At 43.0% G+C, this 26,654-nt stretch overlaps 1 protein-coding gene across 3 annotated transcripts in view; it reads left to right on the top strand.

Moving 5' to 3' along the window:
* The window catches only part of LOC138771698 (serine/threonine-protein kinase 4-like), a 44,100-nt gene extending 18,782 nt beyond the window's left edge, over positions 1 to 25,318 (top strand). For 2 of the 3 annotated variants that reach the window (XM_069951606.1, XM_069951607.1), the window contains exons 6-11: positions 4,306 to 4,473; positions 13,985 to 14,122; positions 16,382 to 16,510; positions 16,674 to 16,866; positions 21,649 to 21,803; positions 24,297 to 25,318. In XM_069951606.1, the coding sequence (XP_069807707.1) occupies positions 4,306 to 4,473; positions 13,985 to 14,122; positions 16,382 to 16,510; positions 16,674 to 16,866; positions 21,649 to 21,803; positions 24,297 to 24,455 (942 nt within the window). In that variant the 3' untranslated portion in view covers positions 24,456 to 25,318. The remainder of the gene's footprint in view (positions 1 to 4,305; positions 4,474 to 13,984; positions 14,123 to 16,381; positions 16,511 to 16,673; positions 16,867 to 21,648; positions 21,804 to 24,296) is intronic. The other variant, XM_069951608.1, reaches the window with a different exon arrangement.
* The last annotated feature ends 1,336 nt before the right edge of the window (positions 25,319 to 26,654 follow it).

Genomic DNA, 26,654 nt, shown 5'->3' with positions numbered 1-26,654 from the left:
GGGGGGGAAGGGGACCATCTATAAGGGAGGGGGGGGGGAAGGGGACCATCTATAAGGGAGGGGGGGGGGAAGGGGACCATCTATAAGGGAGGGGGGGGGGAGGGGACCATCTATAAGGGAGGGTGGGGGGAGAGGGGGCCATCTATAAGGGAGGGTGGGGGGAGAGGGGACCATCCATAAGGGAGGGTGGGGGGAGAGGGGACCATCCATAAGGGAGGGTGAGGAGAGAGGGGGCCATCTATAAGGGAGGGGGTATAGGGGGCCATCTATAAGGGAGGGGGTAGAGGGGGCCATCTATAAGGGAGGGGGTAGAGGGGGCCATCTATAAGGGAGGGGGTAGAGGGGGCCATCTATAAGGGAGGGGGGCAACATAGGGGGAGAGGGAATACACAGAGGGGGGCATATATTATTAGGAGGTCACATAGAGTCAGGGCTACCCACTAAATGAGGGTGTAAAGGGGACAGTACAGATGTGCAGTGTGTAGAGAGATGGAGATGGTGTCAGAGTGTGGAGCCTAATATGTCTGTCTGGCAGATTCTGTGGATTCGTGGCTCGGAGAAGTTCTCATAACGGCCCAGGACGGATGGAGAAGATGATGAAAAGGAAAGAACTCCGATCAGAAAAGACGTCTCCTGTGAGTCACCTGATATAACTGCAGTGTAATGTATATGGTGTATAGAGCCTGTGTAGAGCTGGGGCCACCTCTATATGACTGGATGAGGTGATTTAGTATACTGGATTTGGTCAGTAACAATATGGTGGTGATGGTAGTGGTTGTGGTGTGGCGGTAATGTTTCCTCCCTATATACTGGTATTACTGGTAATATTGGTCTCAGTATACAGGATTTGGTCGGTAACAGTATGGCGGTAATAGGTAATATCTGTCTTGGTGTGTGTGTGTGTATATATATATATATATATATATATATATATATATATACATACAGTGGTACCTTGGTTTAAGAGTAACTTCGTTTAAGAGCGTTTTGGTTTAAGAGCTCACAGTTTTTCAAAATTGTGACTTGGTTTAAGAACATTGCTTTGGTTTAAGAACTTCCTGTATCGGGTGGGAGCGCGAGTGGAGAAGGGGCATGGCCTGCATAGCGGGGTCTACAGCACTGTACTCTAAACACCTTCCAAATCATAGCAGATCCCCTTCAGGCTGGGGCTTACATCAGGGGACAGGACTGTGGGGGGGGGGGGTAATCTCTCCATAGCTGTAACCCCTCTCTCCCCGGACAGAGAGTGCTGCATGTATGTACCCACATCTGTCCTGCTCATTCCTTCATGCTCCCTGCAGTCTCTGTCAGCCCTTGTGTTTCCCATCCTCTCCATTACTGTACAGTACAGAATAATAAATATATTTGGGGTGCGGAACCAATTGTCTGCATTTACATGATTTCTTATAGGAAAATTTGCTTTGGTTTAAGAGTGGATTTGGATTACAAGCACGGTCCTGGAACGAATTATGCTCATAATCCAAGGCACCACTGTGTGTGTGTATATATATATATATATATATATATATATATATATATATATATATACACACACAAACACACACAACAACAGCATCACTTGGTCGTGAAAGGAGGGGGGGGGGGCCCAAGTTGGCCTCTCGCACCAGGGCCCAGGAGACATTAGCTACGCCCCTGCCCAAATGCATAACCTTACATTTATCCACATTAAACTTCATTTGCCATTTCTCCGCCCAAGCCTCTAGCTTCTCCAAATCCCTCTGTAATATGATATTATCCTCCTCTGTACTGATTACTTTACCCAGTTTAGTATCATCTGCAAAAATGGAGATTCTACTCTGTAGCCCCTCTACAAGATCATTAATAAAAATATTAAAAAGAAGTGGACCCAACACTGACCCCTGTGGTACCCCACTAGTAACTAAAACCCAATCTGAATATGTTCCATCAATGACCACCCTCTGTTTTCTATCACACAACCAGTTACTTACCCATTTGCATACGTTTTCCCCGAGTCCCAGTATCCTCATTTTGTAGACCAACCTTTCATGCGGCACAGTATCAAATGCCTTTGAAAAGTCCAGATACACAACATCCACAGCCTCCCCCAGGTCCAGTCTATAACTTACCTCTTCATAGAAGCCGATCAGATTAGTCTGACAGGACCGATCCCTCATAAATCCATGCTGGTGCTGCGTCATAAGATTATTTTCATTAAGATACTCCAGTATAGCATCTCTTACAATCCCCTCAAATACTTTACCTACTATAGATGTTAGACTTACAGGCCTGTAGTTTCCAGGATCACTCCTTGACCCCTTCTTGAATATTGGTACCACATTAGCTATGCGCCAGTCCTGTGGAAGAATCCCTGTCGTAATAGAATCTTTAAATAATAGGAATAACGGTCTGTCCAACACAGTATTTAATTCTTGCAAAACCCTAGGATGGATACCTTCTGGGCCCGGTGACTTATGGATTTTAATGTTTTTAAGGCGTTTCCCCACTTCTTGTTGTGTTAGGCAGGTGAGATTTATGGGAGGATTAACATTATCCCTAGTCATGTCGTCTGTTATGGGATACTCCTCTGTGAATACAGTAGAGAAGAATGTATTTAGTAGATTGGCCTTTTCCTCTTCCCCCTCCACCATTACACCCAGATTATTTTTGAGGGGACCAACATTTTCGGTTTTAAGTCTTTTGTTATTTATATAGGTGAAGAACATTTTGGGATTTGTTTTACTTTCTGTGGCTATCCTTCTTTCTGTTGCTATTTTTGCTTCTTTTATTTGCGTTTTACACATTCTATTCTTCTGTCTATAGTTGCTCAATGCTTCCCCACTACCTTCTTGTTTTAGTTGTCTGAATGCTTGTTTCTTATCATTTATTGCACCCCTTACAGCTGTAGTTAACCACATTGGATTTCTCTTATTTCTACTACGTTTATTCCCATATGGTATGTGTCGTTCACACGATTTACCCAGGATGCTCTTAAATATGTCCCATTTCTCTTGTGTACTTTTATTTCTGAAGGCATTGTCCCAGTCTATGTTCCCAAGGTCCTCTCTTAGTTTTTGGAAATTAGCCTTCCTGAAATTTAATGTTTTTGTAGCCCCTCTGCTAATCATTTTATTGAAGGATAATTGAATTTGGCATTCTGTGTTCGTTCTCTATCAGGCCCCAGGACATTGCAGAGCATCTGTATTATCAGAAACATCCTCTATTAGGCTGGGTTCACACTGCGCTTTTTTTTCCATTGACTTTCATTATAAATAAAAAAGGGATCAAAACGCTTCCGTTTTTTAGGGTACACAATAACGTGGTCAACCATGTTTTTGTGTTCGCTAAAAAAAAAAAAAAATTTCTTTTGATCCCTTTTTTTTTTATAATGGAAGTCAATGGAAAAAACAGATGCACACAAATTTATCTGTTTTTCTTGTTTTTCCCCCCCATTAAACGGATCCGTTAAGCAAACAGCAAAAACATGGTGTGAACCTAGCCTTATGGTCCTTTTACACGGAACGATTGATCGTTCGTTTGTGCACGATACCGATCGAATTCGAACGATTATCGTACGTGTAAACGCAGCGAACGATCAAACGACGAGCGAGAAATTGTTCATTTTGATCTTTCAACATGTTCTCAAATCATCGTTGATCGTTCGCAAAAAATTCGCAGATCGTTCCGTGTAAACAGTCTTTCAACGATTTCACCTATGTGTGAGGTAGGCTTAAACGATCGCATAGAGAATTTTACGCACGATGTATCGTTCCGTCTAAACGCTGATCGTTATAAAAAAAACATTGTTCATTCAAAATCGTTAATCGTGCGATTGGGCGAATTATCGCTCCGTGTAAAAGTACCATTAGATAGGAGTTTTTGAAATTTTTTTCAAATCAACTGGTGTCAGAAAGTTATACAGATTTGTAATTTACTTCTATTTCAAAACATCCAGTCTTCCAATACTTATCAGCTGCTGTATGTCCTGCTGGAACTGGTAGTGTAGGAATTGTATTCTTTCCAGTCTGACACAGTGCTCTCTGTCTGTGTCAGGAACTCTCCAGAGGCAGGAGAGGATCTTGCTGCAGCTCTGGGCAGTTCCTGACATGGACAGAGGTGGCAGCAGAGAGCACTATGTCAGACTGGAAAGAAAACACCACTTTCATAACTGATTGCAAAACTACCCTCAATATTCCTATATTTTGTCCAGCAATGTAGGGGCAGGGGAAAGCCTCTGTATACCGATAGGCAAGAGTTTACAGTAACACCAAGTATAATATGTGGCTGCTTTGTATTGTTTAGCTATCTTTAGTTATTTCTCATCAGGATACTATGGCAAAGCGGAACACGGTTATCGGCACTCCATTTTGGATGGCTCCAGAGGTGATACAAGAGATTGGATATAACTGTGTGGCAGATATTTGGTCACTTGGCATAACAGCAATAGAGATGGCTGAAGGGAAGCCCCCATATGCCGATATTCATCCGATGCGGGTAAGAAGGATGTAACCCGTGACTGTTGGGGACCTTGTTTTCTGCTATTGAAGAAGCAATTTGAAGTCAGTTAAAGGGGTGTTCCATTTTGACGTATTCATAGGATAGTGCAGGAATGGGGAATCTTTGGCCCTACAGCTGTTGCAAAACTACAAAAAAAGCTTCGGCTGTCCAGGCATGATGGGAATTGTAGTTCTGTAACAGCTGGAGGGCTGAAGGTTCCCCATCCCTACACTATACGCAGTTTCTGCTTTGTTCTGGGAATTGGTGTAGGCTGCATCTCTGTGACACCTTATTATATAACATATTTTCTCCTGACATTGGGGAGATATCGATATGTGAATATATTGGAGCAATACCTGTGATATCCACAAGAGGGAGACAATGATCTACCAGTGAATTGCTGCAATCCTTATGGCAGGGGGATCCCACAGCTGTGACATGTTTACAGATTCAAATAAGAATAACGTCTCTGTATGGTGATTTGGGATATTATAATGGAAATAAGATAAGCCCTAAACTATCTAAATTAGCATAAAAACAAATAAATGCTTGTCATTTTAAGTTTCGGCAATGGATGATCGTTGTCCTTTGACCAATGAGAAATATTAAATGCATGGTGCTGTGCTGCCAATGTTCACCGTTTGCACTGCTGATGACCAGAGGGAGACAGAGCTTAAAGTGTCACTGCCGTTAAAATTTTTTTTGCAGAAATCAATAGTACAGACGATTTTAAGAAACTTTGTAATTGGGTTTATTATCATGAGAAAGCAGTTTGAAGCTCTCCCCCCTGTCTTCATTGTTCTCTATAGAGAGGGGAGGGGTGGAGGGAGATGAGGCACCAAAACAGGACAACAAAGAGTTAATTTATAGCTACATCACCGGGCTATCTCCTCTGACATCAGCACTGACCTCTCTGACCTCTGAATACCGGCTTTCACACAGGTCCTGCTGTGTAATCTTTTGCTCTCTGCTGGCGACTAATCTCCCTCCTCCCCCCCTGTAAAAGAGTTGGGATTTCCTGATATTGAGCAGTGAATGAGAGAGAGGAGGGAGGAGGACCTGGGAAAAGTCTTTTTGAATGCAGATAATGGCATATTTGCCTAATAAACCCAATTACAAAGTTTCTTAAAATCGCCTGGACTATCGATTTCTGCCCCAAATTTTTTTTTAAGGACCGTGACACGTTAAGATTAAGGCTGGGTTCACACTACGTATATTTCAGTCAGTATTGTGGTCCTCATATTGCAACCAAAACCAGGAGTGGATTAAAAACACAGAAAGGATCTGTTCACACAATGTTGAAATTGAGTGGATGGCCGCCATTTAATGGCAAATATTTGCTGTTATTTTAAAACAACGGCTGTTATATTGAAATAATGGCCGTTATTTACTGTTATATGGCGGCCATCCACTCAATTTAATCATTGTTTGAACAGATCCTTTCTGTGTTTTTAATCCACCCCTGGTTTTGGTTGCAATATGAGGACCACAATACTGACTGAAATATACGTAGTGTGAACCCAGCCATAGCAGTAAGGAGCTCTAGTGTAGGCAGCCTTTAGTTGTTTTCTTTTAAAGGGGTTATTCACCCAAATTTTTTTCTTTCAAATCAGCTGGTGTCAGAAAGTTCCAGAGATTTGTAATTTACTTTATGTAATGTAAATTCTCCAGTCTTCCAGTACTTTTCAGCTGCTGTTTGTCCTGCAGGAAGTGGTGTATTCTTTCCAGTCTGACACAGTGCTCTCTGCTGCCACCTCTGTCCATGGCAGGAACTGTCCAGAGCAGTAGCAAATCCCCATAGAAAACCTCTCCTGTTCTGGTTGAAAGAATACAGCACTTCCTGCAGGGCACACAGCAGCTCATAAGTAGTGGAAGACCAGATTTTTCAATAGAATTAAATTACAAATCTCTAGTCGCTCATCTCTAGTCAGGGTCTCACTGCTGAACTAGACAGAGGACAGCGCCTTCTGTTATTGGCTCGGTTCTATGGTTATGGCCAACAGCTAATGGGCGCTGCGTCGGGTATTGGATCTGTAGACAGTTGTTGCCCCTTTCAGTACAAAAAAAGAAAACGACATAAAATGCCAGTAAAAAATAGATAGGATCCTTATCTCTTGACCAGTTCCATAGAGCGTCTCTCAGTCTGGAGGACCTGTTCTGCATTATATATATGAGTACTGTGTAATACCTAATTTCTCCTGTGGTGGCGCTGCATGGAAATTAAACCCAGATTATTACAGCTGATTCCTGGGAGCCCAGCAGGGGGATGCGTCGTAGTCTCTGCTTATTGTCAAGGAACCCTATTAACAAGCTGAGATGGAGTGTAGAAGGTTGGTACCAAACAGGTTAAAGGGAACCAATCACGCCGAAATTGCCCCCATTGATAAGGAAACGTGCTGGTACATCAGCCAGCACGCTTCCCAAACATCCCCCTGTCCCCTCCGTCCCCTCCTTTATTACCCCGTAATCTTACTTTTGTGATGTCCCGCGCCGTATGCTAATCAGCCCCAAGTAGTCAAGGTGGGCTGAACTAGTCAAGGTGGGCTGAACTAGTCACGGTCCCTGGCGCTGTAATCACGCCCAGAGGGGCGTGATTCAAAGAACTGCGCTCCGCCGACGTCATCTCTGGCCCGCGCTCACGTCGGCGGCGCGCCGCGTCTTTCGCATGCGCAGTACGGCGGGAGAAGACGCCGACGTACTGCGCGTGCGCGGCGTGCAGAAGACGTCCCGACGTCTTCCGCACGCGCAGTACCTCAGCGTCTTCTCCCGCCGTACTGCGCATGCGCGGCATGCGAAAGACGCGGCGCCGCCGGCGTGAACGCGGGCCAAAGATGACGTCGGCGGAGCGCAGGTCTTTGAATCACGCCCCTCTGGGCGTGATTACAGCGCCAGGGACCGTGACTAGTTCAGCCCACCTTGACTAGTTCAGCCCACCTTGACTACTTGGGGCTGATTAGCATACGGCGCGGGACATCACAAAAGTAAGATTACGGGGTAATAAAGGAGGGGACGGAGGGGACAGGGGGATGTTTGGGAAGCGTGCTGGCTGATGTACCAGCACGTTTCCTTATCAATGGGGGCAATTTCGGCGTGATTGGTTCCCTTTAATTTGGTTCTTCTTGTGCTTGGCCTAGTATTTCAGGAGGGGGATAAAATATAAAGAACAAAAAGAAGTATGTAATAAAACTTACAATATACCAATGTACCGCCATATACTAAGTACGTGCAGGCATGACAAGCTCCGGATAATGGACGCGGCACATTGTCAGACTTGTATCTCTATATTTAGATAAAGTCCACAGGGTGCTCAGATAATTTATATGATGGAATACACTGATGAGATGAGAAAAGTGGGTCATCAGGTAAAACTTCATTGTCGTCCCAGCGTAGAACAGTATAACTTCATTTGTCTGCCATTCTTAATCACATTCTTGATCGCCTCCGTCTTGTTGGCCTTCAGCTAGGATATGTGCGATGGTTACCATCTACAGATCAGGAACATACGTTTTAGATCCATGTAACTGGTCAGGCATATACTTCTACAGATGAACACGACTACGGTCAGCCTGTGATCTGCTATCTGAACTAATGGGTTATACAACATCTGCGAGAACAGCATAGGGCTGTATTCGCCACTAGGCACCCAAAGGCCTGTCCCTGGGGGGCAGTTACTACTTGTTTTTGGACAATTGTGATCGGGTTGCAGGGGGGTAATTACTTGTTATTAACAGTGGCGTAGCTACCGTAGAGGCAAGGTAGGCAGCTGCTATGGGGCCCATGCGGGAGGGGGGCCCGGTGATGCACAGGAAAGATAAGAACCATCCCGTATCCTTTTGCTTAACCCCTTATGTACTGTTGTGCGTAAGTGACCCAAAGTTAACTTATGTGCTGCAACACAAAAAGGGTTAAAAAGCAGAAGACAAGGAGATCTCTGCGTCACTGCTCTGATAACGCCTGACCTCTGTTCTCCAGAGCTCCTGCAGAGGTAAGAAGTTATCAGTGCATGAGCAGTGAAGCAGAGAGCTCCTTGTCTTCTGCTTTTTATCCCTTTTTGTGTTGCAGAATGTAAGTGAACTGTGGGTCACTTACACACAGCAGTTTATAAGGGATTAAGCAGAAGATAGTCTGCTCCTGCAACTACGTATGTAGTTGCTAATGGCCCCTTTGGCTACAAGAGATTTTATTTTTTGCCACATCACGGAGCCTATATATATGCAGTTCTTTGTGTTGTGCATAGGCGCCCTGTACAGTTTTTTGCTATGGGGCCCCATGAATCCTAGATACACCCCTGGTTATTAACTTATATTAGAAAATTGTTGTTCTTTGAAGTTCTCCTCCCCTATCATGTCACAAGGGCAGCATCAAATCCCAAAAGCCTCTTTCATCACTGACAATTAAGTTTTACTCTGAAGTTTTAAAGGGGAACTATCAGCAGGTTAGACAAATCTAACCTGCTGATATGTGGTTATACTGAGGAAGAATGGAGGAGAGGGGTATAAGGGTCCTACTACACTGAGGGATTTTTAACGACTAACGATAAACGATCGTAAACCAGATTGTTTATCGTTATCCTAAAATCGTTCACCATATTACACAGAACAATAATCGTTGAATACAATCGTTACTGCGATGGTTACTATAATCGTTTACTCCTTCTGATCCCAGCAAAACAATGATCAATGTGCAATTACACTGAACGATTAGTAAAAAAATGCGGAACTTGAGCGAACGAATGTTGAATTACAACGAACGATTAATGTTAATTTTGAGTTCAGATCTAAATCAACGATCAACGACATACGAACTATTTTTCGATCGTTGCCTGCAATTATACAGAACGATTGTCATTTAAATTCGAACGATATAACGATTTTTCGCACGATAATCATCCCGTGTAATAGGGCCCTTTTGTAGGTTAAATAAGTTTAGAGTGAGTTATTGTTGATGGCGCAGGATTGGCAGGTTCTCTGATAAAGCAAGTAAAATAAATGGAGAAAAGTAGATCGCTCTTCTTGATTATCAATCGGTGTATTAACTTATCTTGATGAATGAAACAGATCGGGTAAATGTTATTAGGTCATAACTGTAAGAGATTATATTGTTATTGGTATCTTTCTGCCTAATGTTGGTATTATATATGCTTTTCTTTTAAAATTTGTATGGAAAAAATAATAAAATGATTGAATTAAAAAAAAAAGTCTGGTGGAAAGGGCCATTGGTTGAGTTGGTTCAGGTCTTAGTTCAGGTATGGTAAAAAAAAAAAAAGTACAGCAGAGCAGAGTTCCTGAGGATCCCCTTCCCAGGGCCTGGCCTGTGGCCAGATCATTTTTATAAATTATTACTGGTGACTTTTATGACACACTTTGGACAACTTATTGGAGTATATGTTGACATAAAAGCAGAACAGTATGCCAATGTAGCTATGCCAAGTCCATTAAGGTTAAGGTGGTTGTCCCATTGGGTGGATTATGTGTTGGGTTTCCCCCCCCCCCCCCCTCTTGGAGACTGGCAGTTCATTCCATGCATGTCATTGCCTTGTCTGTCTCATTCCCTTAGTTTTGGGTGTGCTGCTTTCTGCTGGAGACATAGAATGCTGTATCTGAGCTGTTCACTCTCAAACCCCTCCTCCCCCTCCCCTCCAAGTTGGCTGGTGTGAACAGGTCCCTATCTGCAACTTTGTGTTGCCAGGAGAATTTATCACATTGAGTTTTTTAGCAACTTGACCTCAGATTAACCCCCCCAGCATTACAAACACAGTGTTGCAGATAAAGCCTCCCAGGGACCTGTTTACATCAGTTGTCTTGAAGGAAAGAGGATGATGGAGAGGAAGGCTCACCCAGGGTTTTGTGTCTTCAGCGGAGGGCAGCGGCTCGAAACTGGGGGAGGGAGACAAACGTATTTGTCTGTGAAGAGGGAGCCTGTCAGGAATAGATGCTGCCCATGATTCAGGCAGCATAAATCTGCCGAAAAAGCACCCTTTAATGTCGGGCCCTTTTTTACATGCAGATTTTTTTTCTCCTTGTGAAAACACCTAACATATCCTCAGTGAGAACGGCCTGAATAAGGAACATGGATCCTCTTATATTATTTGTACAGTGAAACTTTGGATTACAAGCATAATCGGTTCCAGGAATGTGCTTTTAATTCATATTAAAGCAAATTTTCCCATTATAAATAATTGAAACTCAGACAGTTTGTTTCGCAACTCAACAATAAGGTAGGTAAAGTGTTCTGTATCAGTAAAGAAGGGGTTAATCTGTTAACTCTCCCTCCACACACAACTCCCCAGGCGTGACTGCAAACCTACTGGTGCTGGCACCAGTGAAGGGGTTAATTCAGGGGTCAGAGGGAAGCAGCGGTGATGCGGACAAACGTAAACTTGCTATATTGTCCGATCATAGTAAGATCAGCCCCATTATGTTACTGACAGTCATTGATCTTTAGGTAATGGATCCACTTATAGGTCCTCGTTGTACTCCCTTCTTATTGTAGGTCTTTGCCCAGGAAACTTTATTGATTGGAATTTGCTCAGATGTAAAATTAAATCAGGTTGGAATATTAGATAGAAGCTGAGGAAGGAAATGCATTGATGCTTTAGACTTCACACATCCAGAATTGTATGTTACATTGCTTTTAGGGCCAGTATTATAGGTGATATAGGGACAATTTTAGATTTTGAACCCTGAAATACAATGAATATTAGTCCTGGTGTGAAGGTGTAAAACTTTCAGCACCAGTTTGTGCTGTATTATTAGTGACGGCTTATTGACAAGCTACCTTAGATTTTTTTTTTTGTGCTTTGGTATATGTAGCCCATGTAGAAGCTGTAACCACAAACATATAGAATGGATAGTTATAAAAAGGTGCCGCATGTCCTGAAAACTAACATTTTCAGCATTATTGATGGATCCTGTCAGGGCTTTGTGTCTGCTAGCCTGCCATAGGATGACCAAGAAGGGTGAGAGGAGGACACGGACAATGAGCCTTGGATTGCCCCACCCAGCTGTCTCTACCTACTTGCTACAAGACAGCCACAGGCAACTGGGTGACATCCCCTAACTTGCGCCTAAGGTGTAAAACACGAAACGGAGACAAGACAAAAAGAACACCAAGGGATGGTTGTACGGGCCGGGGTCAAACCTAACAGACAACATGGTACAAAGTTAAAGCCCTATTACATGGAACAATTATTGGCCGTTGCAGACGATAATCGTCCCGTCTAATAGAGGGCAATGATCAGCCGACATAAACGATGTCGGCTGATTGTTGCAGACTTGTTCGTCTTTCAACATTTTGAAAGACAAACGACTTACATAGCAGCGGTCTGCTGCCGTCGCTCCGCCTAATAGGAGCGGCGGCAGCAGACCGCCACTATCCTCTATGGGCTGCCCGGGCGATCTAGCGATCACCCAGGCAGCCCCCCCCCCCACAGCTCCCGCGGCTTCCCCCTGCACGCACTCTCCCTGCTATTACAAGCGGTGGTAGCGAGCGGGGAACGAGGAGCAAACAAGCGCTCGTTTGCTCCTCCAGTCGCCCTGTGTAATAGGGGGTTAAACATCCAAAAAGTAGTCAGAGGTACCAGAGCTGAGATCAGATAACAGATATGGAAATACAGAGATAAAGATACAGGGTACACTTAGCACGCTCAGGTAAGACTAATAGCTAGCAAAGACTGCTGGACAAACAAACACTATATATGAGGTTAGGGACCCAGATTGGACCAAGAGGGAACTCCGCAGGAAGGCGATGGGGTTGGTGATGATTCAGTTACCAGGAATTGAGCTGTGTTCACACTTGTTCAATTGAAACATAGAATTCAAATATTAAATCATGGCTATACCCCGCACAGAGGTCCAAACAGGCACGGGAATGACACTTTTTTTTTTTTTTAACAATATTTTATTTCGCACAAAAAATTGGGTTTCAAGATATGAATCAGGTAATACCACAATCAAGATACATAAAGAGATATAAAAGCATATTTGCAGCGAGCAGGAACATCTTGCTTGTAAGGTGCCTTTTAATATTATGTAGAGACAAAAACAAGTCTTGATGACACTCCCTTGTTTAGATAGTCCATATAGGAAGTAGAAGAAACGATGGGAGGTCTCTGGTACTATCGACAGCGGATCTTCACGGTATTGTACTCTTATTATGGACTTGTAATTTACTTAGCAATACTATAAGCTAACCTATAACAACAAAAGCCAGTCGTATGTCGAACTAAGTAGCTAAGTCGGCTCTTGGTTCCAATAATCCAGCCAGTTGCCTCCTCCACTAGGTGACCCTAAGGATCTTGTTAGGATTACGTAAGGTGTCTAACCTTTCTAGAAACAGTGGGGGAGATTTATCAAACATGGTGTAAAGTAGAATTGTCTTAGTTGCCCCTAGCAACCAATCAGATTCCACCTTTTATTTTCCAGAGAGTCTGTGAGGAATGTAAAGTGGAATCTGATTGGTTGCTAGGGGCAACTAAGACGATTCTACTTTACACCAGTTAGATAAATCTCCCCCATTGTTTTTATTTTTTATTAGGTTCTTTTACTAATAACAAAAAAATGTTTCCACTTAAACTGGTTGTCGGAAGACTGTTCTTTATATGCAAATTTACTCAGGCAGGGCTTATAAAAACATACAACCACTCTCCTGATCCCACAATGCCACTGTGAATTTGAAGGAACGTTCCAGCAAAATTAGTATCTAAATACATACATAGTTGCCAACAGTCCCGGTTTTGAGGAGACAACCCTAGCAAAACCATGTCCCCCGTCGTGAGAAGCCCCACTCCCTGCTGGGCCTGGCGCAGGTGACTTCTCTCATGCAGAGCAGGGAGAGAAGTAGCTGGGGGATTAGAGGAACCATACAGGTGAGTTAAGTATAGCTTTTTTTGGTTTAATTACAGATGAAGAGGGTAGTGGTATGATGATGAAGTGGTAGTAGTATGATGATGGAAGAGCAGGAGAATAAAGGGGCTAGTAGTATTATGATGGAGGAGCAGGAGGATGAAGGGGCTAGTAGTATGATGAGGGAGGAGGAGGATGAAGGGGTAGCATGATGATGGAGGAGCAGTATGATGAAGGGGTAATAGTATGAAGATGGAGGGGCAGGAGGATGAAGGGGGTGATGAGTGCTATCTCTGGGCCACAGCTTGTGTACTGCTGAGTGGGGTGTATAATATACTGGGGACCTGATACTGGGGTGTGTAATGCTCTTTTTGTGTTGTTCTGACTTGAAATTTCTCACTGGAAATTTTTTTGGGGAAAAAAACACTGGTGACAAGCCACACTGACGATAGGCCACACCCCATCAAGACACACCCACAATAAACCACACCCTAAATTGTCCCTGGAAATTTTTTTTCGAATGTTGGCAACAATGTACTCATAAAGTAATGATTAGTCCTAAAGACTTTTTCCTTGTCAAAAGAAGGATTATACAGAGTATGTACCAGTGGGATTTCTATCTAAATGCAAGATAAATTGACAATCATATTTATTAAATTCCTTAGGCCATTTTCATGATTCCATCAAACCCACCACCAACGCTACGAAAGCCAGAACTTTGGTCGAAACAGTTCATAGATTTTATCAACCAGTGTCTAGTGAAGAATCCGGAGCAGAGAGCGAGCGCGACAGAACTGTTACAGGTATAACCTTATTGACTGCTAAAGCTTTGGCTGTCCAGGCCTGATGGGAATTGTAGTTTTGCAACAGCTGGGGGGGAGGGGGCAAAGGTTTCCCATCCCTGCTTTAGATTGACAGGCTGGATATTGCTGGGTTTGGCAGGTCAGGGGAATGCTCTGTGGGCCTTATTCCTAATTCACATACAATTTCTAAAGCTTATATCTTAGCACTGGAGTGATAGATTGAAATAAGAGTAATATCTCCTTATGAATCCTATTGTACACTGCCTTTACTTAAAGGGGTAGTGCGGCGCTAAGAAATTATTCACAAAATAACACAAATTACAAAGTTATACAACTTTGTAATGTATGTTATGTATGTGAATCGCCCCCTTCCCCGTGTTCCCCCACCCCCGCACGTGGACCCGGAAGTGTAGTGTACCATACATACCTGACGCGCGTCGTCCCCGACCCCAATCTTCTGTCAACGGCGTAATCTTCGGGAGGTCGGCCGAATCGCTGCAGCCGTCCCTGATGCTGGCCCCCCCTCTGCCGCGTCATCAGCTGCTCAGCTGCGATTGGCTGAGCATAACTGTGCTCAGCCAATTGCGGCTGAGCAGCTGATGACGCAGACTTTCACTGTTCTTTAGAGAAATGTTTTCAGCAGTGTCCTCCTTATTATGACTGACAGGATTACAGTAAAAGATGACGCCAGTAATAAATAGGACAAGATCAGGCCAATCACAATATGTGATGCCCACAGCTCTCCTTCACCCCCTTTCTGCATAATCACCTCTACACAAAGCATGCCCCATATACGTAAATAGGGTCTTCTCCAGACTATTTTTTCCTATGGCCCATGAGACTTGCTGTAAAGCATATCTTTAAATGTTGTGCAAAAAGCCAGTATGGGTTCACTATATTTACCAGGTTTTTATTGCAGGCCAGTGGACACCATGTCATAGTGTACTCGAGCACTCGAGTAGCAGCCAAAATTTATTAGCAATAAAAGTGTGAAGAAAAAAATGGATGCCTTCTCGGCCTTATAATGTGTGTTTCTTTAGCAGTACTTTTTAGTCAGCCTCCGATACTCGAGACACCTGCTAAAATTGCCGTTCCTTTTAATTGCCTGTGCATCTTAAATGTGACAATTCAGTCCTTGGGAACTCTCAGAACAAGGATTTCCCTCCATAACGTGAGGATTCCTCTCTGCTTTTTTTTTTTTTACATTCTGAGGAAATAAAGTGGGCAGACACTCTGCGAGGGAAGACGTGACTACAGGAAACTAGGACATGTTGTGGTGGGAATTGTATGTACTGTAAATTTTTCACTGAATTATTTACGGACTTAAGATTTGGCCTCTGCCAAATGTAACACTTATTAAATGTAAAATAAATAGAACCAAGTGTTGTGTGGCATCAGTAATGCCTTCTATTATTAATGATCAGATGGATGTGCCCGTAATGTGGTCACATCCGTGTCACCAGCGTTGTGCATCCGCAGAGGGAGTAAAACGTGACTCGGTGTATCCGTTCTGCTTAGGATGTAAAAAGGAGAATTTAAACACACTTGCTGTAATAGAGTTCAATGTAGCTACAAATAGTATGTAGTAAACGCGTAAGCTCCCCCTAGTGGTGGCATAAGAAAGCCAGAATTTTTACTCTTATACCTATAGGGGTTGTGTCGCAGAAAAACTAAAATTATACTATAAAGGTCAACAAATTAACCATGAAAATGGTATTGGAGTGGACATTTACTATAAAGACATCAATGATTCACAAATTGTAAGGAGACCTTTATGTGTATTAAAGGAGAACCCCAGCAAAAACAAAAAGGCAGGGGGGAACATAATAAAGAATGTATACTTACCAATCCCCATGCCCCTGCAGCGCCCAGTGAACAGGCTCCCATACCCCTGCCAAATGTTTTTTTTCCCTCTGGCTTCCTGGTACGTCACAACCTGACCTGGCTGATGGATTGCCCACTCAGCCAATCGTGACTGCAGCAGTGCCCTGCCCCAGTCACTGTCTGGCTAAGCAGACAATCCACCAGCTGGGTTGTGGTGTTGCAGAAGGAAGAGCAAATGGATGCAGGGGGGCACGGGGATGGGTAAGTATACATTCTTTATTACCCCCCGCCCACACTGTATTTTTTTTCCTTTAAATGTGTATTGTGATGACATTCTTTAATTATTTATTACCAGTTTTACTTCTTTAGATCTTTATAATAATTTTATTGGATTCTACATTTAGTGATATGCTATTTTTTTTTTATCTTACCCAGCACCCATTTGTCAAAACAACCAAAGGAGCATCCATCTTGAAACACCTAATAAATGAAGCAATGGAGGCAAAGATCAAACGGAGTGAATTACAGCAGCGAGAAGTAGAACCAGACGAGGAAGAGAATGCGGTCTGTATTTTTTAAGGAATTTTACTTATATTTTACCAGTTACTCTGATTAACTAAACGATTATCGGCTGGAACGGCCGGTAATCGGCCATGTCCTATATCACTAGATGACCTAGACTGTTTCTAAAGTTATCCTTGTATTATTTTCCTCTCTTTTTTTTAAGGACGAGGATGATGTGGATTGTGGCACAATGGTTCAGGCCCAAAATAAAGACATGAACACAATGCAGGAGTTCAGCACCATGAGCGAAGGAGCTGATGGCACAATGGTGGAAAATGAACACTTGGAAACACAGCTTGGCACCATGTTAATAAATGAGGATGAGGATGAGGAGGTGGAGTCTGGTACCATGAAACGTAAGCTTAAATGGGCACTGTCTGTACCAATAATGTTAAATCAGCAGGGAAGGTGATACACTACATTTTTGCCGTTGACTTTATTTCTTTTGGCAGTTTTCTATATAAAATATGATGCTATACATTCAGCTACTAGATGTCTCACTTACCGGAAAACTGCAGTCCAGGCTCTGTCACTAGGACCAATAAGTCTTTAGCAAGAGCAAAAAAGAGACCAAATACAGGAAGTGATGTCAGTTGACTCAGAGAAGATGAATGCTGATTGGCTAGCAGCTGCAGATGAGTAAACTAACTGATAAAAAAGGCCCTGCCCACCGGCTCAGAGTGGGATGCAGAAGCATGAACAGCACAATAGACCACTAAACAGGTCATAGGAGAGACAAAATTTTAAATAAAATGAACCGTATACATAATGCAAGCATTCAGTATATATTTGCTACTATTTTAAAAAAATTTTTTATGTATGTCATGTTTCACGTTCTCAGGGGGACAGAGTAAGTGTATTGTCGTCTATGTCCCTGAGTCTTGCTGTAAAACATGTCACTTAATGCTGTTAAAAACAGCCCAGTCAGTACGGCAGCCCCCATAACAATATACAAATATTAAAATAAAAAAAATTAAAGTCAGAAAATAGAAACGGATTACAATAAAAGAACAAGTTTTAGTATTAAAAAAAAATGTAGGTGACACATTCCCTTTTATGTGCCTTTTATCAGCTAAATGACACTCTGTAGTATTTCGCCAGCCACAAAGCGTTGAGAGATTTGTAGGAACATATAGAGGTTGCAAATTATATTACCAACAGCTCCCCCCATTGTACTGCCGAAGAAATTCTGTTGACAAAAGGGTTCTATTTTTCCTTTAAATGGTCCAAAAGAGCTATAAAGTGAATGTTTGTGTAAGGTTCTGCCAGCTTGCCTTAAGGGACAGATAAGGCAGGCAGCCAGGAACCTGCGCCAGCAGTGTCCACACACTATTGAAACTATACAGCTGCCATTACAAAGCGTCTATTGAAGTTAAAGTTGCACAATATAGTTAAAAGGCTTTTCTCATAATAGACTTTTATGACGAGCCCCATGCTGATATTTTAATGAAGAGATGACAGCGAATGTATCGCCGTCTCTCCACTTAAACCAGTGGGAATTATGGAAACTTGTAAGACTGGGAAAGCTGCAAGTCGTGTCTTGTGTAAGCTCCCGGAACTCCTACTGATCTCCATGGCTGCCCATAGGGGTACACGATCTGTGGAGGGAGTGCTCTAGATCTCATGGTCTTGACACTCATGGCTTGTATTTCCAATCCCTCCTGACCCATCTACATTAATTAGTTTATTGACTGGACATTGTTATTTAGGCAGCTATGTGGAAGTGCTATTTGGTCACCATGGTGGGGATTTATCAAACATGGTGTAAAGTGAAACTGGCTCAGTTGCCCCTAGCAACCAATCAGATTCCACCTTTCATTTTCCAAAGAATCTGTGAGGAATGAAAGGTGGAATCTGATTGGTTGCTAGGGGCAACTGAGCCAGTTTCACTTTACACCAGTTTGATAAATCTCCCCGCAGATGTTTACATTAAGTTATGGGGGCTTATTTTTTTTAGTATAAATATATATTCATTCCATCAAAATGGTATTCCAAAGCATACCATGTCATGTGTGTATAGCAATATGGTTGTATATACCAAACTTAATCTGTGTGTCACTATGTTTGGGTTGCTTCTTGCTATTTGCAGGACACCAAAGTTTAAAGGGGTTTTCTGCCCCATTCAATATGTTGCTGCCCTTGGGAAGAACATGACAAAGAGCCTATTCTTAATTTTCTACACTCCCCTGGTGTCCTCCTATGTCATCTTCAGGTCTTGGCTGAATGATCCTGCCTCTATTTCCAAGACAGACTTGTCCCGGGGGGAGCCAATCACTGACTGACAGAGCCACGGATAGTGCCACGGTTAGTGATTGGCTGAGTGGGCTGTCATACCCAAGACAAGCCTGTTTAGAAAGTGGAGGTGGGATTGTTCAGCCAAGACCTGAAGATGACTAAGGGTCCTATTCCACGGGCCGACCAGGGCCTGATCAACAATGTAAACGAGCGCCAATCTGTTAGATCGGCGCTCGTTTACTGGGCCTATTCCACAGCCCAACAGTCTATAGCGAGGGTTGCAGGGACATCGTTACCGATGTCCTTGCAGCCCTTGTTTCATACTTTACCTAACCAGGCTGCAGGTCTTCTGCGCTCCTTCTCCCGATCCCGCGCGCAGCAGCAGCTTCAGAGCGACCTGTCTGAGCTGACAGACCGCTCAGCCAATCACTGGCCGCGGCAGCCCCGGCCAGTGATTGGCTGAGCAGTCTGTCAGAAGGAGAAGACCTGCAGCCTGGACAGGTAATGTATGATGTTTTTAAATCATCGGTCGCCCGCCACGCACCTCGATGCGCAGGGGGCGACCAATGATTTTAGGTTTGAACCTAAATAAACAATCATCCGATGACACGATCATCGGCTGATCCTTGTCTCTATTCCACGGAGAAATAATCGGCCGAATCGGCCGATTGTCGCTCCGTGGAATAGGCCCCTTAGAAGGACACCGGGGGATCTGTTATGTTGTAATCTTCGCCAAATGTTATGTTGGCCAAATCAACAGCTATCTCTCTTGATCTTTCCATACACATGAACTTTGGTCGTTTGTGGAGGGAATGCCCGATCCTTCTCTTCCCTGACATCATCTGTGGGGGAGTCAGAAGGCCACCATACACTTTAGACAGTCAGCCGAAAACAGTGGGTTTGGATGACTATTCACTAAAGGGTCCATTGTGTACCATGCTTTTGTCTGCAGATAAAATGTATACAACTATTGAGTAGACAGACATACTGTACTCACTAAAATGCTACACCTGATCTATTCAGCCCTATGTTTATTCCAAACTAGTGTTGAGCAAAAAGGCTGAACCGTTCGCGTTTGGCAACATTCTCCGAACCCGAACGCTCTCCATTTGACCCCCTGTGGCTGCAGAAGTTGGATGCAGCCCTAGGGAGTCCTGGAAAACATGGATACAGCCCAAGTTCGAAAAACGTTGCCAAACCTGAACAGTTCGGCCTCACTGCTCAAAACCATGTTTTGCAGAACTTGATAACCGCTTTAGGCCATGTTCATACCGGTCTCTGAAAAGGTCATCCAGACGTTACGGATGATCTTTTGGGCCGCAGAGTTCTCATGGGGGCACATCCGTGTGCGCCCGCATCAGAACTCCTCACAGCACACTATGGAGGGAGCAGCCGGAGCCGCTCGCTCCATAGTGTGCACTGACAGAGTTTTCTGCGGCCGCTTTTTACTGAATACTGAGTAACGTCCGGATGACAGGCCGTACTTAAATATATGTTGTGTGAACATAGCCTTAATATGTATATGTTCTTGTCATGATCTCCCTCTCTTAGGAAATCAAAACTCTCTACAATAAATCTTTGTGTGTGTCAGTAATATACCATAAGGAAAGTTTGTGACCAGTTCCCTGCCCGTCCATTATATCTTTGACATTGTATTGATTAGTTATATTTTTGAAGTTTGTCCTTCTGCTTAGACTTTTGAGGTTGTTGCAGTCGATGTAACGTAACTGTATCCCACTGCAGTCTTTAATCTGTTCCTAGCAGTTTCACCAATACTTGAGTCTGAAAGAATATACTCCCATAGGAAGGAAAGCTTTTACCGTATCTCTCAATAGGGACCTGTCAGTCATAACCTTCACCGTTAAGTCAAGGTCATATCAAAACAAACATGTCTCACCAACTCGCAGGGAAACATCTAATTCTCAGGCTTGTAGGAAATGCGCAGCATTCGTGTACGGTTCTTTGGATTCAAAAACTGTCTAATTTTCTAGTAGTGGAACAGGCTGAATAACACATAAGACACAGGACGTTTATTGTGGCCGGTGAAAATAAATTTTGGAATATAAATATTTATAAAAAAATTTTTTTATTTAAATTCTTTCAAAGCTCTTAAAACATATCAGTTTTTTAAGCAACTTTTCAGGATGAATTGCCAAGTGTGTGTACATGAGGAGGAGCACTATTTCTGGCCATTATGTAACTTACATATGGCACATTTCACAAGTTTTCTTCTATGTAGGCTTCACCTCTGTTTTAAAGTTGTCCCTGAGCAAGTGGATGGAGCCATGCCCCTATAATGGGTCCTATACACTGCACACACACAGAAGGAATTCTGCATTTTTATGTCTTTATAGACACCCTAACAATCAGCAGCAGTATAAAGGACAATATAGAGCGGTACTGTGCAGTCTAATCTGTGAGATCTAATATTTACTGTGAACCTGTGTACTCCCGTAATAAGCTGATGGTATGTCTTGTAGAGACAATATGGCATTGAGATGCTTGAGTCAGAGAGATTTAAATTGTATGATAACATGCCACAGGGAGGCAACATGTATAGTTAGAATTTTTTTGTTAGAATTTTTTCGGGATAAGCGAACTTCAAGCACGTTCGTCCAAACCTGAATGCTCTGCATTTGATTACCGGTGGCTGAAGAAGTTAGATGCAGCCCTTAGAGAGTCCTACTTCTTCAGCCAATGGTAACCAAATGTTGAGAATTGCGGTTCAGACAAACCCAATCTTTAAGTTCTCCTATTTCTCATTATTATCTTGTTTCCAGTTTATTTGATAATGCTTCAGAATGCTTACACCATCCAACATCTGTGTGTCCTTGCAAAAAATATATATAGTACGATATACAGAACTGAGAACCAGATCTAATCTTTACCATTCGACTTTGCAGAAAGTAACCAGCCTGATGAACAAGTTGCCAAGCCCTCCTTCCTTGAGTACTTTGAAAAGAACGAGAACCAGTTGGGTGCCTCAGATAACAAGACTCCAGAAAACTCTTCAAATTCTTCAGAATTTAAGATACCTCTTAATGGGGACTACAGCTTCGTAAGTATCAAATAACATTGTGTAGGACTGATATGTGCAATATTAATTGGCTTTCATCTCTGTGATTGGCACTAGAGATGAGCAAACCTCGAGCACGCTTGGGTAATCTGAACCTGAATGCTCTGCATTTGAATACCGATGGCTGAAGAAGTTGGATGCAGCCCTAGAGAGTCCTGGAAAACATGGCCTATGGCCATATCCATGTTTCCAGAACTTCTTAGGGCTGCATCCAATCAAAGGCAGAGGGTTCAGGTTCAGATAAGCCTAAGTGTACTTGAGGTTTGCTCATCTCTAATTGGCACTCATTTACAGAGCTTTCACAAGGCATGAGCAGTCATGCAACTTGGACGTACAAGTGATCACCAGATTGATCGTAAGGCCCTTTCCTACCATAAGCCATCGACCACATATCACCTATTACACATCCAATGGCCAATAGTAGTCCTGCAAATTCATGAGAAGCAGAAAACTCCACCCACCAGCTGCTGATTGTCAGTTATCTATCAATGCTGTGTATAGTCAGCAACTGTCAATCAGCAGCTGGAGGGCGGGGGGAGGGGTGTGGCAAGAATCCTATTCTCCTGCATATTAGGAGAACAGCTGAACAGAATGATGTAAGTAATACACTGATCTGTTGATCATTTATATCAATAGATTATATTGCCCTTATTTAAGGCGGGATAAACCTAGTGATAGATTCCCTTTAGGTAGATTGTAATGGCCTGATCAACTGATAAGTGGTGGGCTAGGACAGATAACCCATAACTGCACTGTGTAATAGGGCCCTAAGTGTAGTTGTGTCTTCAGTAAATGTAAAATATTTCTAACACTTTACACCCAGTACTGTAAGATTACATTGCTTGTCTCTAATGCCACTTAGGTTCAGGATTCCTGGAAATAGCCATTTTTAGAGACAGATAAAAACACAATAATTTCCCTTTCTTATGGAGACACCTGACACATCCAACGCTGCAGACCATTATCACCCTGGTCAGAGACGCTCATCCAGTAATCAGATATGGCAGGTTTTACACTCAGGATCAATACAGTTTAGAGGCTTCACTCCGCACTTCAGTAAAATACGCTCCACAATTGTCAGATTTTTTCTTTTTTTTTTTTCTTTCTCTCTCTCTTCTTTGAATCAATCACGTTTATTTTAAACATAATGCATCTATGGATTTTCTACCAAGGTCAGGCAGGAGCTGCAGTAAGAGATGAATTTCAGGAAGCTGGGAGGTCCACATTTAAAGGGCACCCATACCAGACGTAGCAGCCATAACAAAGCTTATGAAGGGAAACGGCGCTGTCATTCATACATCTGACTAGAGATGTTAGTGTGTATGGATGTTACTGATATAGATGTTAATTCTCAGAACAAGTCGTAAGTGAGATCAATTAGATCATAGGGGAGACATTTTCCATTGAAGAACACCACAGTCAGTCTCCCATAAGCCTAAAATGACTGATAATACGGAGTATGTCATGATCTGTAAAACAAATAGAAACGTGAGTCTGTTGGAATAATGTTCTTTTTAGCAGGGTGTCTAAAGGTCCCTATACTGATTATTGCAAATTCAGCGTTTAAGCCAGTATTGGACTCTCTCAAGGGCATGTTGGATTTCAACTGGTGGACCCTTTATTTTAGGGGAGGTAAGCCACTGCCAGTTATCTGGCAGCAGCTTACCTCCCCCCTCCCCATTCAGGTACAGGAGAATGGGAGCGATACCTATCGGCCAAGAGAACGTTCAGCCAACAGCTATTGAATTGTTATATGGGCACCATAAAGGGGTTGTCTGGGAGGCAGAAGACTGCTGAAGCCTTTTACTTCCTGTCATTCCATGTCTCTGAAGTATCCCTTTCAAGACTTGGAGGGGCAGGTCTAAGTACTGATGTCACATCATGATCCAGACCTGCCCCTCAACGTCTCGGAACTTTCAGTGCGGGGGAGCAGAAGGCTTTAGCCCCCTTCCTCTTCCCAAACAACCCCTTTAATCTTCGAATAAATGGTCGTCTTCTTTTCAGAAACTGCAATATGGCATGACCACTCTTGTCCATTGGTCATGCCATATTGCCATATTGGCCAAGGTGGCAAGAGCCGGACCAGACCTCTGTCAGTCTAATAATGGTCAGCAAATTTGAAAAGCTGGATAATTTTCTTGACGTGGTTATACTAGAGCATGGTACTGCAGTTTAAATTTATTTAAGTGAATGGGGCTCAACTTTAGTACCAGGCACCACCGCTAGAGATAAGTGAAATTACAATAAGTTCGGGCTCGCGAAACCCCAACATTCAGCATTTGACTTAGCATGCAGCCCTGTATCTTCGTCAGCCATAGGAAGTCAATTGCCAAGTATTTAGGGATTTGCAAACCCAGATTTTATAAAATAATTTCAGCTCCTGAGACTATGTTTCCAATGCATTGCATGTACTACTAAATATTAACCCTAGAGTATAAACTAGTCCAGATATTCTTGTTGTTTTGTCCCTTTAAGTTAAAAGATTGGAACGTGGCCGAACTTCAGAAGAGACTGAGTTCACTGGATCCAATGATGGAGAGCGAAATTGAAGAAATTCATCAGAAGTATCAGGCCAAACGACAACCTATCCTAGATGCCATAGAGTCAAAGAAACGCAGGCAGCAAAATGCCTGAATCCCTTTACACCATGACTGGACTTATTATATATATATATTTTTTTTTATGAAAAAGTTTTTGTAATATTTTTCTAGTCAAATGTTTTTATATTTTACTGTGATTTATTATTATCAGAGGTAGGAAATTGCTGCAGGGGCACAGGGATTGGTAAGTATAAGGTCTTTACTATGTTCCCACCCTGCCAGCATTGTATTTCTATGTTTCGGCCGGATTTCTCCTTTAAGAACGACAATGCATGGTCTTTTAAGTGTATTAGACTTCTCTGAAAGGAGAAGTTCAGCCAACATGAAAATTTGGATGCAGGCAGAAGCAGGGAACATAATAAAGAAGCTCTACTTACCCATCACCCCGCAGCGATGCCTTTCCTTTCCCCGAGCCCTGCTGCTCTCCTGGATCTTCTGCTTCAGTGACGCCACAACACGGCTGATGGATTGCCTGCTCAGCCAATCAGTGACTGGGGCAGGACACCACTGCAGTCACTAACTGGCTAAACAGACAATCCATCAGCCAGATCGGGTACTTGAGTTCTAGAGGGGGTCTGGAAGCCTGTGACGTGATGCTGCAGGGGCAAGGGGACAGGTAAGTAGAGCTCCTTTACTATGCCTCCCCTTTAAGTCCTGCATCCTTGTCAGTTGGAGATAGCTATGATGGCTATGTGCAAAATTATGTTTTCCAAGGGTGTGCAAGGATATTGACCTTGTTCACTTATAGCAGTGGCATACCTTAAGTTGTTTCACAACTTGTGGAGGGTCACAGGCTGGGGAACACCGACTTATAGCATACTTTTTTGATACAGCGTTCATGCTTTAGCAGATGCTCATCTTATCCAAGGGCAGTAACATATTACTATTATCCATGGACACTTCAAAGCAAGTAATCTTCTATTTCCATGGGTGATGAAGAGTATGTTAGGTCAGTCATTTTGGGGTAACACAGGAACTATGGCACCAGACACGAACTATAGCAAAGCAAACATGGAAATGTTATCACAAGCATCCAAATAGTTCCTTAGAATAGAACTATACCAGCGACAGCCCATAAATCATATAGCATGGTGGTGAAATGGCCTTCCAGATGGTCTTGTTACTCAAGGCAGATCATCAATGCCCATGTCTTTTTTGACTGTTTTTGCTTATTTTAGTCCTTGCTAATAGCAGGTTTGGTCTTTTTGCCAGAGGAATCCATCCATGCCGGATGTAGGTGTTGCTTGTGCCTGCCCAAGGTTATTCAAGAAACCATTATAGTCCAGATGTCAGCACTCCGTAGCTATGTGGGGCTTGTAAACTAGGCAACAATGATAAGTATACAAAGAAGTTCCAGCACTTATGGAACTCTTGCAGAACAAAGAAGGATGCATTTCGGCATAGGCTGACATAGGCTTGTGCTGAAACATGTCCTTTTTTTTATCGCTGCATCATGTGAATAAACCACCAAGAGTTTGGTAAGTGCTGACACTTCTTTGTATTCTTACAATTTAAGGGACCATTGACATCTGTTGGCCAGCATATGTGGCTTTTACCTGTTCATGGTTTCCTTGAGACAGTTTGCGAGTATTATGTGGACAAGGTCTTACTGTTGGGTCTTCCTGTTTACGAGCAGGAAAAGGTCCCATTGATATCCACGTGGTCATCCACACATCCGTTTTGACAACAGATCCATTTTTGGCTGCTGATCTTTTCTGCAAAAATGTAGGACTTGCATGTTCCGTTTTTGTGGAATGGAAGCTCCAATGGAAGTCAATCGGTCAGTTTTGAATGAACGACATATGTATGCACCATCCCTGGGCCATTGGCTTTTACTGAAGCATTGCCTGGCAACCCCTAGCGGCCTTTTTATCCTCCTATTGGATCTGCATCACTGATGCTATACGGATGATTTCTGAGATCCCAGAAAAACACTGTGGACCGGGCCTAAGACCTAGGGGCATCTGAGTACAAGGAGCCATTATTAGATAGGTGGCTTATATAGGTCCAGCCTGGTTCTGCAGCCTAGTTACCCGCTAGAATAGTTACAGAATTACTTAAAAGAGTGGATTACCTTAGACGTCTGTATTTGTTACTCTGCATTGTGGGTTTTTCAGAAATGCACACAAGTCAATTTTTTTGGGAGATTTTATTTGATATTTTTTTGTCTGGAGAAGTTGGAAATAAAAGACCCATGTTCGAGCAACATTTTTGCATTGTGGTAGTTTAATAG

The sequence above is a fragment of the Dendropsophus ebraccatus genome, chromosome 14, assembly GCF_027789765.1.
Source record: "Dendropsophus ebraccatus isolate aDenEbr1 chromosome 14, aDenEbr1.pat, whole genome shotgun sequence".
Taxonomy (NCBI): Eukaryota; Metazoa; Chordata; class Amphibia; order Anura; family Hylidae; genus Dendropsophus; species Dendropsophus ebraccatus.
Note: the sequence above shows the minus strand (reverse complement) of the source record. Positions and strands in the feature narration are given on the sequence as shown.